General features: G+C 40.9%; 1 protein-coding gene across 2 annotated transcripts in view; it reads right to left on the bottom strand.

Moving 5' to 3' along the window:
• TPH2 (tryptophan hydroxylase 2) overlaps positions 1-15,390 on the bottom strand; it is a 50,448-nt gene that overhangs the window by 16,506 nt on the left and 18,552 nt on the right. For both annotated transcript variants that reach the window (XM_030479020.1, XM_030479021.1), the window contains exon 8: positions 13,697-13,823. In XM_030479020.1, the coding sequence (XP_030334880.1) occupies positions 13,697-13,823 (127 nt within the window). The remainder of the gene's footprint in view (positions 1-13,696; positions 13,824-15,390) is intronic.

Raw genomic sequence — 15,390 nt, 5'->3', positions numbered from 1 at the left:
TGTCACTGCTGTCCAACAACACTCTTCAGTCTGTGCTGCCTTATGTGACACACTCGATCCACCATGATTGGTCACAATTCACAGGCTGCAAGCAGGGACTGCCTTTTAGGGCTCCGCCATTCCTGTTTTCCAGATCCTTGTCCTGTTACTCTTTCAAATCAGAACTTTACATTAACAAAATATACCAAAGCAAGAACCATCCTGATTTTATACACTGCGTGGGCAAGGGCTGGCACCCTGGAAGTGCTCCCTCAGCCTTGTGATTTATGCTACAGCTTGAAGAGTACAACTTCTCTCGCAGAGGGCTAAGGACTTGAACATGCCAACACAGGTTGGCATGACCCAAGTGAAAGCAGAATTTGGAACCAACACACATAAAAGAGATCATTTAGCTTTCCTTCACCTGAGAACACTCCCACTTTATGGGGAGTCATCGACCCTAGGACTGTTGCCCCAGTTGTGAACTGCATTGCTTAGAAGAATAACCAGAGAACAGACAAGAACAACCTCAGACACTTTTCTTCCTCTGGCACCCAGAACCAGCATCTCTGCAAAAAGCCTAGGCCAGCCCTCAGGACCTGTTTCCCACAGCTACCTGCAGACCTCAGCATTGGTTCAACATAGTTTCCTCTTCTCTAAAAAGACCAACTTCCCAGCAAGCACACTTGGAGAGAGACCCAGAAGAGAAGGCATAAAGTTGCAACACTCCCTGAAATGCCAAGAAAACCTCTTCAGGCTAGGGAGGCAGAGTCTGTCCTTTTGAACATGCTGCAAATGCTCTAACGAAATGGCAGAAGGGGAAAACTGACACTGGAGTCTCTTCGTCTTATCCTGGGAGAAGCTTTTGATAGACTGGTAAGGTAAATCCACAGATTAACAAGAACCAAAAGTGCAGGAACAAATCACAGTACAGGCAATCCTCATTTTATAAGAGTTTACAGAATCACTGCCCTATGCCAGTCCACTGTCAGAATTAATTACTGCGGGCTGCAAGGCCTCTTCAACAACTATCCTTCGCCATGCTGGAGACAAGCCCAGTGTCTTCCCTAATAGGCATTCTCCTAAGTAAGGCACCAGGTGCATATGGAACTTCTCATGATGCCATTCCCTGGAGCAGGCTGTGTTCCTCCTAATTGTCAAGCCAATTACTGCATATGGCAATTGCAGTGCAAGGAGTGGTGCAGAAGAGCCACTGAGCCTCCCATGACATTTTAGCTGATGAGGGGCATGAGGTTCTTGTGTCCATGGTCAGCAGCAAAAGTCCTAATGTATCTGCTAATGGACGAAGTCACATCTTCAGAAAGGGGATCAGTCTCCTGAGGCTTGAAGGATCTCAGAACTTTTGCAAGACCTGAAATCGTGGGGGCAGAAACACATTGACGAGACGGGGACAACTGGCCACTGAAGTTACAAAATTCTTATTTCAAGGAAAAAATTGCACTATTTCTTTACAAGTTATATCCATTTCAAATTTATTTTTGAGGAGCAAAAAAGGGTAGTTCATTCCAAAATTAACAGCATCGACACTGATTTTCTAAACATTTAAGATAGAAAATTAACTACTTGCTTGTATGTACTGAATATTGATTTAATAGCTAAAACTTGTTTTCAAACATCACAGTTTCCAACAGCAACACTGCATTTAAACTCGGTGTTCTTTTAATCACATAAATGCAAAGGGAGTCCCAAAAGCTTTTGTGGCTCTTAATGCATTTGCTTAGCCTGCTTTGCACAAAACCCCCAAAAAAAGGTAGTAGGCATTAACACAAAAGTGTAAGTTCTATTCCTGTCAAGCTGACAGGCAAATCGAAGAAGAAAAGTAGCTCAGGGAATTTTAAATATCTATTAATTTTGATACTAAAAATATATCCAAATTGAAGATGTTTTCATAGCCCGAAACAGAATCTTTTTCAAGTAGCTGAGCGTCACCTTGTAGCTCTCCCATTTTCAGCAGTGAGGGCATGTAGAATGATCTATCATAACCATAGAGTAGTCAACTGAGTCACCACTGAGTTACCTGATAGAAGCCTGTAACCACAAAGCAAATCACATGAACATGTATTCGGCAGGGTGGAAAAAATTTATACTGAGCAAGTACCTGTGAGCAGAGAGATCACAGCTCTTCACTGAACTAAGTCCAAGGCTGTGGTCTAGAAGGGACTTACCAAACATGAAGATCACTCTGAAATGGTCACTAGTGATCTTGCACTGATATTCAAGATCTCTGAAGGTCTCATATAGGTCCTAAATTCATTGCAGATATGTAATATGTATCCGCTCATAAGCTAATAGGTTTTATTCAATGTTAAAATTAATCTCATAAAGGTGTTTATATTCTAGAAGTTTAAAATGTCTTGTCAAATATAATTTAAGCCACTTGCTATAGTCAAACTGTAATTGTAACAATTACAGTCTACTGATTCAAAGGAGGGAAGAAAAACCTTTAGAAAAAAGAGTACTGTGTTTTATGGGGGGAAAAAAAAGATAATCTGGGAGTACTCACTCTTTCCAGCATGTCTTGAAAAAGCTCTGAGTTCAAGCTGGTTTACCCAGCACTATTAGTAAACACCATCTTTATAAATGCCACAATGATCATCTATAGAAATTTCTTTTAACTTACAGAAAACACCAAGCTTACTGATGCTAACTGAAAAAAAGGTTATCTTGTCAAAACTAATGCTTTGTCTGATTCAAAAGCAAAATCCCAAAGTAAGCTTGAACCTAAGAAACAGATTGAGGGAGCGGGGGACTTGTTCTAAATGTGCCTGAAATGGCACTGTCACATTGATGTTGTTCTGATCTTGCACTGCAACAACTTCAGCCACAGCTGGAATCAAATCCAAACAACCAAAATTAACAGACACAAGGCCCCTCTCTTTAAACTTCTCTTTGGCTTCGACAATACTCTCAGGCTGAGTACTTGCTTTAACTTTCTAAATTGTCAACAAATAGAAAAAACTTTTATACAATAGCATCAGAAAGACTGCCAGCTCTAAGAAGTAGCTAATAAAATTTGTTACATGCTGTACCACATGAGCTTGGTTTGGACAGAAAGAAAGAGGAAGAGACGAAACTGCAAAGTCATGTGTCCTTTGGAGTCAATTCTTCCCCTGAAGAAACCCATATTCCAAAATAACAAGTTTTGGCAAGTAAATTATTAACATTAATTTTACAGCAATAAATCCTACTTTCATTTGCATGTGTACAACCCTACTGACTTTTAAGATGCTGTATACATGGAATTTAAGGCAGTATTTAGCCCACAGACCTAAACGCATTGAAGGCAATGGCAAACCTCCCCTTGGTCTTGTTTAGCATCAGACTTGGACCTATGAATAGATAATTCAGCTATATTTACAAAATCATTATGGTAGATCACACCAAAAATATCACAATTAAAAATTTATGGGACCATATTCCATCCAGCACTTTGATGCAATTTGACAGAAAGATGACAACAGGCACAAGAGCCACTTCCAAAGCTGCAGCATTAAGTAATTAAGCCCTAGGCATAGTTAGCTCTTTATGGATACCAACCATATTATGTCTTACTTCCATACTTATATCTCTGCATACAAAGAAAATACCCAGGAACAAGCTGGATGAGAGAATTAAACTGAACACATGTGGTACACTCAGTCCCTGAACCAGTATTTAAAACAATGCAGATTAGTGCATAGTTGTGAATATTAAGTTAGGAACTTTTCAGCTCTGTACAGACATGAATTTTAAGACTCTCTCCATAAGATGGTGTTTGGGTTATGCATAGCAGCTATATGTATGAATGTCCCTTCTGAAAGCAAATTTACTGAAATATTCCAGACAATAAAAAGATAAGTGCATTATTCAAGGACTTTCTTCACTACACATAATTGCTTTGGATTCTGCCTGTAAGCACAATCTCCTGGCTTCCTTCTCCTGATGGGCCCACAGACCCCCGAAGGAAGGGCTGCGTGTGCAGGGTCGCAGCCTGCACTGTACTGCGCAGTGTGGCAGATCCCTGAGCAAGCGGAACCTAGAGCTGGCCCACCCCAACAGAATTGCAGGTCCTAGCCAGGTAACTGGGCAGCTGCATTCAGGGAGCTGCTCCCAAGAGAGCCCCCACCTGCAGTCACCAAAGCTTTTTTTGCACAGCATTCTTCAGCTGCTCTGGCTCTGTGGAAAGCACAGATAAAGCCAGCTCCTTCACCTGTGCACCCACAGCACAGACATCCCCTCAGTCCTAAGTGAGACCTAGACATGGCTGAAATGAGTTGCCACGTGCTGAACTCCTTCACTTCCCCATATATACCTGTGCGCTGCTGCTGAAAGACCTCCACAACTAATACAAATGACCAAAATAATTACCACTCTGTGTTACAGAATCTTACAGATTTAAGTAGGTAAACAAACACAATAGAAAACAGCAAGGAGCATTATAAAATTTACTTTGTTAGTTAAAAATTATGAAATTCACTTTGTTAGTTTGCTTCAACGCCTATATATTCCTCTGAGAATACTTCTTAATGTAGCATGGGATGTTCTATGATACACAAATAAAGCTTTAGCAGCATGAGACCCCTGCAGTCCTGGACTGTACCTGAATGCATTTTACAAGTGAGTTTCACATATATGTGCTATGACCAAAGAAAAGTGTGTAGTAGTGTCAGTATGAATGGTATCCCCAAAGATTATCTCTTTCCTTCAATGTATTGGATAAAGCACTGGGGCAGTCAGGAACAGCAGCAACAATATATTGCAAACCTTTCCTCGACTGCTTTCCACCTTCCCCCCATTTTCTTTATTTAAACCTTTATTCCTGTTACTTCTGTAGTTGTTACCCAATATGCTTGTGCTATTGTTAGTCATTGGAAGCTTATGCTGGGTCCTTTCTTTTGCCCCTGTTACATACGTTCTATAAAAGACACTTTATGCCTTTTTGCTAACACATTTCCTACTTTAGGTCAAAAGAGCAAACAAATATGCAAAAACCCCTATCAAAATAGGACTGCGTGGAGACCTCATAGCAGCCTTCTAATATCTGAAGGGGGCCTACAAGGATGACAGAGAGGGACCCTTAATCAGGGACTGTAGTGATAGGACAAGGGGTAATGGATTCAAACTTAGACAGCAGAGATTTTGGTTGGGTATAAGGAAGAAGTTCTTTACTGTGAGGGTGGTGAGGCGCTGGAAGAGGTTGCCCAGAGAAGCTGTGGCTGCCCCATCCCTGGCAGTGCTCAAGGCCAGGTGGGACAGGGCCTTGAGTCCTGGTCTAGTGGAAGGTGTCCCCACCCATGGCAGGGGGTTTGGAACGAGATGAGCTTAAGGTCCTTTCCAATCCAAACCATTCTATGATTCTAAAACTCATAGACTCCTTCTACCCCCTTCTCAACCTATCTCAACAGGATCCAACACCAAAATGGTAGATGCTTGCCATTTGTGTGCACTCTTGAATTCCACAAATTCTTCCTGAGCTCTTTTTTTGAAGCTCACTTTCGTTACTGTTGTAGCAGAGCAAATGTTCAGAGTGTGATCTATTGAACTACCAGCAAAGATTACTATTGCAGAATCTGCAATTTCTTAATGAAAATGAAGTTGCTCCTGAAAATAAACAAACGTAATTAGCAAGCCAGTGCTGTGTGAAATTTGCACCATTCTCTTGTTAACCTATATGTCAAAATGTATTACTGTGTGCATGTAAATTTGCATTTGCAGTTCAGTAACCTCACAGATTATGATCTAACCACTTCTGGAAACATAATGCTACAAGAAATAAAAGCAAATCCAGTGTCTGGCTGTAATTCGTTATTTTATTAGAGGCTTTTTCTTTAGCGTTTCTAACTACTTAGGGCTTGATCTTCATAAATTGCATCCTGTCTAAAAGGAGCTATATTATTTCCACAGTGAAATTTCTAATCCCTTCCCTGCTCCCAATTAAGTCAAATTAGTTCTCTCTTGCATCTAGCTTCCTCATTTCAGAGTTGGGCCCAAGCATACAAACATACAAGCATGTTACAGAGCAACACTATTTCTAGCTACTTGTGAGTGCAAAATTTTGTCTGTTAGGGCAACCTGAGATCCTCTCAAGAAGCAGGTCGCTGGCTTGATCAACTGGGCACCCTCATGGTGCATCATGAGGGTGAACCCTCCTTCACTTTCTTAACATTGAGTAACACAATACAAAGCACAAGACGTTTCATTTCCAGACCTAACTCATCCTGTGTTGACTTACTTAGCCCAGAAACTAGTTAAAGCAGGATGTTTATATTTTAAAATGTTTTGCAAACCAGTATTTTATACCACCCTCTACAAATAAAGAAAAAAATCCACCATAATTCCAACATCAGTAGTCTAGCTCCCCACCTTCACTCCAGTTGCTGACACACAATTTCTCCACCATCTAAATTACTCCTCTTACCCCATCACAGGATTTGCAGCAGCAGAATCACCCCTTTGTACCTTCTGCTGATCAGAAACTGCAGGGACTCATATCCTTGACTAACAATGCTGACTGATAAAGATGGATCCACTGAAACCTACCTCCCTCCCACATGCAGCCCAGCCCACTTCTCCCATCTTTAAGCAGCAAACAATGTCAGCTCTACACCACCAGGTCCACTCTTCCTGCCATATAAAAGGCTCCCATTTCTATAGCAAGCACATCCAAAACTGGCTTAACTCCACAATGCTGCTCTTAACCAAAACTCGGATTAGAGTTCAAACTGCTTGTTTACCCCACCCCCCTGCCTGATGACTGAGATGCTCCCTCTCATTCTTTTCCAGTTCTAGCTGGAAAGCTGGAAAGGGTTCAGGGAAGGAATAACACACTCAAAGCTACAGAGCATCTTCAGCATGATGAATAACTAAACAAATGATGGAATCTAGAAAAGGAGACAACTAAGGGAGAAAATTAAACAGTTCTGTAAAGTCATGATGGCATAGGGAAAGCATGCAGGGATGATTAATCATTCTCTCGTCTAACACAAAAAACCTAGTAGGAATCAGGTTAAAACCACAGAAATCGGTAGTTCACCAGACATTGAATAGTTGAGCCACACAGCTCTTTGTCAAAGTTACTAAAATAGGGACTAAAAATATATGTGTCTTCAAAGATAACAGCTGTCTTTGGATAGAAATCCAGTCAGGATAATTAAATATGTAGAAACCACATTTGGCTCAAGAGCTCCCTAAGTTTCTGACTGGTCAGAAACTTGGGAAACATTTAAAAATAATCCTATATCCTCATCCTGTTCTCACATCCCTCCTAAGCAGCTATTTATGACTGCATTTAAGCACAAGCCACCAGCCATGTGGCCTGACCAGCACAGCAATTCTTGCAGATCCAAACTTGTCTCCAAACCCAGAACAAAGGCCTCAACAACCTGTCACAATTCCTGCAGAAAACATTGAGCATTTGCTCTCGTTTCAGCAACAGAACTCTTCAAATTCTCCTTGTAGTAACTTCTCTGGAATGCCAGCTTATTTTTATGTAGTACAGAGCCTTCTGGTTTTGAGCTACAAAGCCAGTGAGGTATTGCTGCTGAGGTTTTGCTCTTGTGCCATGAATTGCTGACGTGATGACTGTGAAAACGCACTGCAGGCAAACACTGCAGTATTCTAAAATATTAAATATTGATCCCTGGAATCTATGAGGTTTTTCTGCCTTTAGTCTTGTTCTGCGATATATCTACTATCTTTTCTGCTCACCTCTTTGATTATGCGTACTGTAGGAAGGGCTTGACATCAGTGGTTCAGCTACTTTACCAGAAAGTATTGCTGAAACCCTTTAAAAATGGATACCATTACCTGTTATTAATTCCTTTAGAACATTACACAGATCAAACCCACGAATTAGGGCATGCTTTTAGAGCAACAGTCAGTGTGCCCAGCAACATCTCACCAATCAAAGGAAAGTAATCAGTAAGTTATGCTTCTCTCCTGATTCAAACAGGCCTGTAATGAATAAGAAAGCCACAAGGTTTCATCAGCTTTCTCTTCTGCTAGAGAAAACCTGAATCTTTTATCAGGCTTAGGTTTTACACTTGGCCAGTTTCCAAACGCATCCATATATGGGTAGTTTTGCCTGGTCAAAGTCAGGAACAGACACATAGCCCTGGCCACCTACTGACAAAGAATACAGAACACAGTAATACCAGTCCCATGCTGTGTGGTGGGACTACATCTGGCTATAGTGAAGCATCATACCTAATTTCAGCTTTACAGTCCTAGCTTTACCCTGGGAATTGATTCCCGAAGTGACACACATGCCAAATCAGAGTTTATTTATATGTCTCCCATAAGTCTGCCAAAATTTACTCAAGCAGATTTTAAATCATATTCACTCCCAGCTCTTCATGCTGCAGCTCCTTTATTCATTAACTACAGGTGTAGCTGGAAGCAACTCCTTTGCAAGAAACTCTATTATGTCACCACTGGACTTAAGATACTCACTGTGCTCACTCTCGGCATTCATCACACAATCTTGGCATGTGATTGGGATACAGTAAAAAGACTGAGCAGATTTGAATGTTAAACTTCAATACGCTCAGTGACTGCCATAGCTCTTGGGCTATAATACCAGGTTTCAGTTGGCCTATACGTAATTACTTTCATATGGCAGAATAGCTTCAGCAGGGGAGCTGCTCACAGACTTACAATAGTGGTTAGTTCACTGTCTATCATTTCACAACTATAAACAAGAAACATGCAAGCAGTCTTTATTTTTCAGAGGCACAGTGGGAATGTTCAAAATCCCAAATATTTTCATAATTTTCTTCTCGGCTCCATTTGTTCATTCATGGAGAGAGACAGCAATCCAGTTCACAAGGTGTACGTATGGCCTAGCACTATCAAATAGCCCCTTTGGGAAATCTAATCCGTTGTTTGTGAAGATGAGAGACTGCAACAGTCTGCTCTGTCTAGCGAGACCGCAAATGCTGCATCTACCCTAAGTTACTAAATGCAACTCAATCTTTATCTGCAATGCTCCTATTTCTTCCATTCTGGTTATTCTCTCAGCAAACAGAATGTGTAATTGTCCCGAATTATGTGCCAGTTGTTCAGCGTGGGAGAAGAACTAGAATGAAGCCAACAAGACCAGATAACATAGATCGTGAGGTAAGACAGGCAAGTAAGCTCACAGGAATTACCACTGACTTCCCCCAGGGAGGCAGTTCTAAACACTGTTTTTATCCCAGCATATATCTTTAAAATATTTTGCTTGTGATACTTACACAGATAAATTAAAGTCAGGTTTAGAAATAAATCATTGGCCTCAGTCATCATCTGTGCAAGGTAAAACATTTAAATTCATAACATTTAACAAACATAACAACAAGGATTGAAATGCATTTACAAGACCTTATAACACACAATTCCTTCCAATTCAGAAGCAATTCTCTATCATAGTTTTCCACATAAAGGACAGCAAAACCAGGAGAAATTTCTTGATTTCTACTGTCCCATGCTGTTAAAATACCAGAATACTATTGAGAAAGATGAAACGATGACAGTTTTAGTTCTAGAGAACTGAAGGTTTAAACATAACATCCAGTAAGAAATAATTTGGAAAAAAGTTAGTGCAACTAATTAGGCCCTAATGACCAAATTCTTGGGTGGAAAGATTTGGTGATAAACTGCGTACAGACACTCTGCTAACCTTCTTTCTGAATCACCACCAGTTAATGTGCCCCACTGAATTTCATAGACACAAACACATCCTATACATAATACATTATGAAGGGGCAACCTGGACTGTACTGAAACAACTCAGGAGGAGCTCGGAGTTATTTCATTGCAGCTTTACAAAGAAGCTGCTTTGGCTCCCAAGTCCACAAATTACAAGGTAATACTGAATGTAAACCAAGATGTACTCTTTTGTACAATTTTCCTGACAAAACCTTACGTTACATGCTGTTAAGTGTGTTGTAAATGATATATTATATAAGTTAGTTGAAACACCTCATGTCAAGTCCTCCGTACAGCTTATGGTTTGATAGGTAAGCAGAAAAGACAGTCTTTGTTTCTTTTTGCACTATGTCAGAGTAGAAAGACCAGTCATGCTTGAAAAATCAACTCAAAAGCGTTTTTAGAAAGTCACACAGAGTACCACAAGACATTAGAGATGATGATGTGATAATTAGCACTAAGACATGCATGGCTAATATTGTATTTCTTCAACTAGTAACCCCATTATACTATACTACAAACAAAGACGCGAGTTGGGCAAATACTTTATTTTGTTTCAGTAACATACCTCTTAGTCACTTGTTTTTTGTGCCTTCCCTCTTTCTTACTCTCTTAAAACATTGTAAAGGAAATGGCATCTCTCAGAAAAACACTGCAAAGACAGTCTTTTGGCTCTTTCAATACTCCCCTCTCACGATAAGAATGATTAAGCTTTAAAAGGAGCAGAAGCAATTTTTTTCTCTTTGCCCCTATTTGACTACCAGACTCAAGAGGATGAAGGGAGCTCGCATCCTTTCTATTCAGCTCTCCTCCCCTGCAGCCATCCTTCTCCCTCTAGCCGGCCAACATCAGGGCCCCTGCAATGCTCTCCTTTTTAAACCCTGCCTTCAGCAGGGCTGCACAGATGTGACTAATTGCAATTTACTAAACACTTCTAGTCTGCTCAGAGACCAGGATCTAGCTTGCTCTACATACACCATGTCAGTTCTGCAGGGACAAAACCAGCACATTTTCTTTGCAGGTCAGGACTGATGGGGCACAAAGAGCAGATCTATCATGGCCGATATTCGGTGACTTTTGAGAGCAGAATGGAGCAAAAGATTACAAAATCACCTGCAATAATTCTTCCCTTTCTGGTCCAAATTCATAAGAGCTGTTTTCCTCTCTTCCTAAAGCCATTGTCCTCCCTGTAACGGCTCAGCTGTTAATGTCACTATCTTTTGAAACAGGTCATGCTAATGGCAAGCTTTCTTTGGGCACATTGCTTCAAGCTCATTAATATGCATGTTGTCTCTCTGTTTATTTGTTTCTCTATTTACTTTGAAGTTGCCTCACTGAAACCTGCACTCCTTTTCTGTGTTCAGACTCTTGGCTGGCATTTCTCAGCTTGCTACGTCTCCAGTTTTTATCTAGGATGGAAATGGGACCAAATGTTGCAAAAGTCAGCTCAGGTGACATTTGGTGCCCAGCTGAATGAATTTCTTGGCCTCTTCACCATCACTGCTGAGAGATGTTCCTTCTACTTGCTCTCAAGTTGATTGTTCACATTGCAAATTTTAGAGCAAGTAACATCTCTGTATTTGTCAAGCACCTGCCCCAGGGGAGTATGGCCGCACATTGTGCTGCTATGAAAAATAACACCACCTGGGTTACCTTAATTTGCTAAATGTCTCTTCCACCTGAAAGAGCTATTTCCAGCATGTGAGGAGGAATCAACTTTGACTCAGATATCAAATTCTCAGTGTGATAAGGGAAAGCGATTCAGTTGTCTTCTTTTTGCCTTTGTGATTCAGGAGCAGCTCATTGTTCAGATGACAGAATCAGTCATAACTGGGAAATTCTGTGACAGGGAGGAGCAAAAGCATTTATATTTTATTCAGAGGTCACTTTATATTAATATCTCTCCCCATACAGATCAGTCCCAACATTGTCTTCTGCAATAGGCCCATGTCATCCAAGGTTATTTGGGGGTAGAAGACTTGGACATACTGTTTTCCTCAAAGTACCTCCAGGGACAGCCAGTTAGGTAGTTTCTCTTGAGGCTGCAGGTTGTGACAAGGTACATCTGCCTCCTACTAAGTCCCTTCCTAGCAAACGTGCAAACAGACACACAACTTTCATGATTCCTCCATACAAACAACAGTTTCTTCTCAGCCAACATCCATTAGAAAACCAAGGAACACACCCTGAAGCATATGAGAGGAACTGGCCATGAGCAAGACACTGAGCCTGTCTAACTAAGGAGTGAGGATGGTTGCTTAAACAAATTTACCAGCCTTTTCTAGAGGGCTACAGGATCAAAATCAAATAAATGGGTACAAATGCCTTTTTCAGCAGATGTGACTCTAAGCCACCGCTAAGGCAGTGCATCAAAACCGTCATAGTTTGAATCAACCTTCAAACTGTGACCAAGTTACTTCCAACCCTTTAAATTCCCACTGCACTTCTTGCTCAGAAAAGCAGTAGTATGCTAGGTAAGTATTAAAATAACCAATTCTTCTACTGGATCTCACAACATCTTTTATGAGATACAAATATTTAAATATGGAGTTGCTTTTTAATAAAATATAGTTCATTAAATGATTTGCAGCATCAGTTTTAACAGGATCCACAAAAGGAAGCATACATAAGTTAAAAGAACTGAACTGAGCCAGTGGTATAGACCAGGATCACTAAGCTATGTCATCACACAAAGGGCTGCATAGAAGTTATTTAGAAATGGCAATACAGCAGGGCTGACAGGCGGGCAGGAGCTGAGAGTCCTGGCAACTTGACAGGGCCCTTCAGTACAACCTGAGGGTGCTTCACACACAGGCCATCTAACGTCTGACATCTTTAACACACCACCTCTTCCAGTTCACACTATTTACTGGCATGTGCCTCATTTGATGCAATACAGAACCCATCTCACAGCCACTAGCTGAGGCACTTGACCTCAGTCTAGATCTACTGCTGCACAGCCTTGGCTTAGTAACTATATATACTCCAACAGGAGCAATAGCAAGGATGCAACATCATCTCAAAATCCATCACACACTACAATACAGTGAACAGCTGCAAAACAGAACAGTGAGTACAGAAATAGCAGTGCTAAGAGCCAAAGTGGCCACCTGTGGAGCAGCTGACAGTGTAGAGCTGAGAGCACGCACCAAAATGTAGTTTTATTTTCAAAATTACCCTGCTTACTTGTTTTCAGCACCTTTAGGTAGACAAACGGCTCAATGTGCAAGCGGAGACAAGCGGTGTTCATTGGGTGCCGGTATTGGGATCAGCGCTGTTTAAAATCTTTGTTGGTGCATGGACAGTAGGATTGAGTGCACCTTCAGCAAGTTTGCTGATGACACCAAGCTGTGTGGTGCAGTCAACATGCTGGAGGGGAGGGATGCCATCCAGAGGGACCTGGACAGGCTTGAGAGGTGGGCCTGTGCAAACCTCATAAGTTTAACCTAAAGGGGGCCTACAAGAAATCTGGGAAGCGACTTTTTAAAAGGGCTTGTAGGGATAGGACAAGGGGTAATGGCTTTAAACTGAAAGAAGGTAGATTTAGATAGATATTCGGAAGAAGTTCTTCACTGTGAGGGTGGTGAGACACCGGAAGAGGCTGCCCAGAGAAGCTGTGGCTGCCCCATCCCTGGCAGTGTTCAAGGCCAGGATGGATGGGGCTTTGAGCAGCCTGGTCTAGTGATAGGGCACGGGGGTTGGAACTAGGTGATCTTTAGGGTCCCTTCCCTAAACCATTCTACGATTTCATGAAAATCCATCTCAGCCAGCCCTGAAAATTGGAGATTATTTCATGTAAAACTGTCCTGGGTTCAGCGACAAAAACATAAAACTGACTACCTGAAGACTAGTGCGTTCAGCTTTGCTTTTATTAATATAAATGGAAAAATACCTAAAACTCTGTGACTGTCACATCATAGTCATCTGCAACCTGAAAATGCAGTCAGCTCTAATAAGATAATGCACATCACTTAATCAACCAAAGAGGAGGACAGATGAGAGAGCATGCCATAAAAAGATTTTGACTCACAGTGGCTAATTTCTGAACATCTTCGTCAGATGCTCCCAGCGAAGCAAGTCCTATCTCTTGTGAAAACTGTGCAAACTTGGGATCAGCAAGTAGAGGCACGTGTCCCAAGAGTTCATGGCATGTATCCCTAAGGGAATGGAAATTAAAAGAGAGTCATTACAGAAATTAGTGCCATAATCATTCCATAATTAATTTAACATAAGCCATTTTACATGACCTCTACTTTAAAAGTCTTACCATGAAACACTTTTTTTACAGCGTAGTAGCTCTTCCCTGTGCATGGTTCTGTAGGAATATTCACGTTTGCTTCTATTAAATGGATTATATGTCATTTAACCCCACCTGTTTGGTGATTTCTCCATCATTTCCAGATTGAATGGAAGGGCCTAACCACTGCTGTCTTCCAGGCTTAGTACCATGAAGACTGCACTGCCCAAAGGAAAGCCAGATGTCTCACAAGTACAGTTTTCAGCATTTCTTTCCATGTGAATCAAGTTCAAATACAACACATTCCCTCTTCCTCTTCTCCATTCCCCTTTCTGCATCTGGGTACAGGTCCACAACCGAACATTTTGCTACTTGGCACTATAAATTCAGGGTAATATTTACAGCGGTTTCTGTGTGCTTGATTTCTCATTTAGTCCTGAGTTCCTACTACAATTACTGGGTACTTTTGTTACTTGGTCCACTTTTCATCAAGCAGATTTCAGAAAAAGCAGAGAAGCCAAATCATTTCAGGAGGAACTGCTGTCCACACCTGTAAGTGCATTATTAGTCATGACAAAGTGCAGATATAAGCGTACAAAAAACTGCTAACCAACCTAACAAAAGTGCACATGCATCACCTATAAAAGCTCTCAAACAATTCTGAAAGTTTTGGTGCACTTGTTCACAGAAAATAATGGACCTGGTAGTAAAGTTCACTTTAAAAATCAGATCTGACATTTCCTTTGCTTTTGTCTCTTCAAAGACATTGCTTTTATTTTTATTCCTTTTTTTTCTTAAGCGGTAAACAAATGCTTTAAAGTCAGGGAGAAAACATCAAGTTTTCTGCCTTCTATCCAAAATCATCCAATTTGTCTTTTATAAACTATTTTTGTTTGAAAAGACACAGAACCTAACACTTCAGATAAATCATGAACAGAAAAACAACCCTCTCTATAATTTAACGTCTCCTTACCCATTATTCTTCACCAAGAAGGCTGCAGCAACTGTGTCTAGGTAGATAGGAGTAGTTAGTTTCTGAATGCATGCAAATGAAGATTAGCATTTTTGGCATTCCTAGGTTGCCTCACCAAAAGCAGTAGTAGATACGAGATAGGAGTAGTTAGTTTCTGAATGCATGCAAATGAAGATTCGCATTTTTGGCATTCCTAGGTTGCCTCACCAAAAGCTTATCAAATATAGTTTCAGTATTGGAGGGACACATACAAGTCTCTCTTCTCAGCCCAGATGGCCTCACTGACAGATGCTTAGCAACATTTGCTCATGTTATACTCACACCTTTTGGTGAGACAAGCACCACTCTGAAGTTGTGCATGACAACTTTAAGCAAATTTCATATACGAATAATTCATTCACTGGTACAGAGAAATTACAAAATCTCATTTCTCTTCCTTCCTAGGCATAGGTATTTCCCAAAGAAGCAAGGGAGGTGAACAGATAAGCTTGTGCCTGATAAAACAAAAAATACT

Source organism: Strigops habroptila, chromosome 3 (assembly GCF_004027225.2).
Source record: "Strigops habroptila isolate Jane chromosome 3, bStrHab1.2.pri, whole genome shotgun sequence".
NCBI classification, from domain to species: Eukaryota; Metazoa; Chordata; class Aves; order Psittaciformes; family Psittacidae; genus Strigops; species Strigops habroptila.
This window is presented reverse-complemented; position numbering and strand designations above follow the sequence as displayed.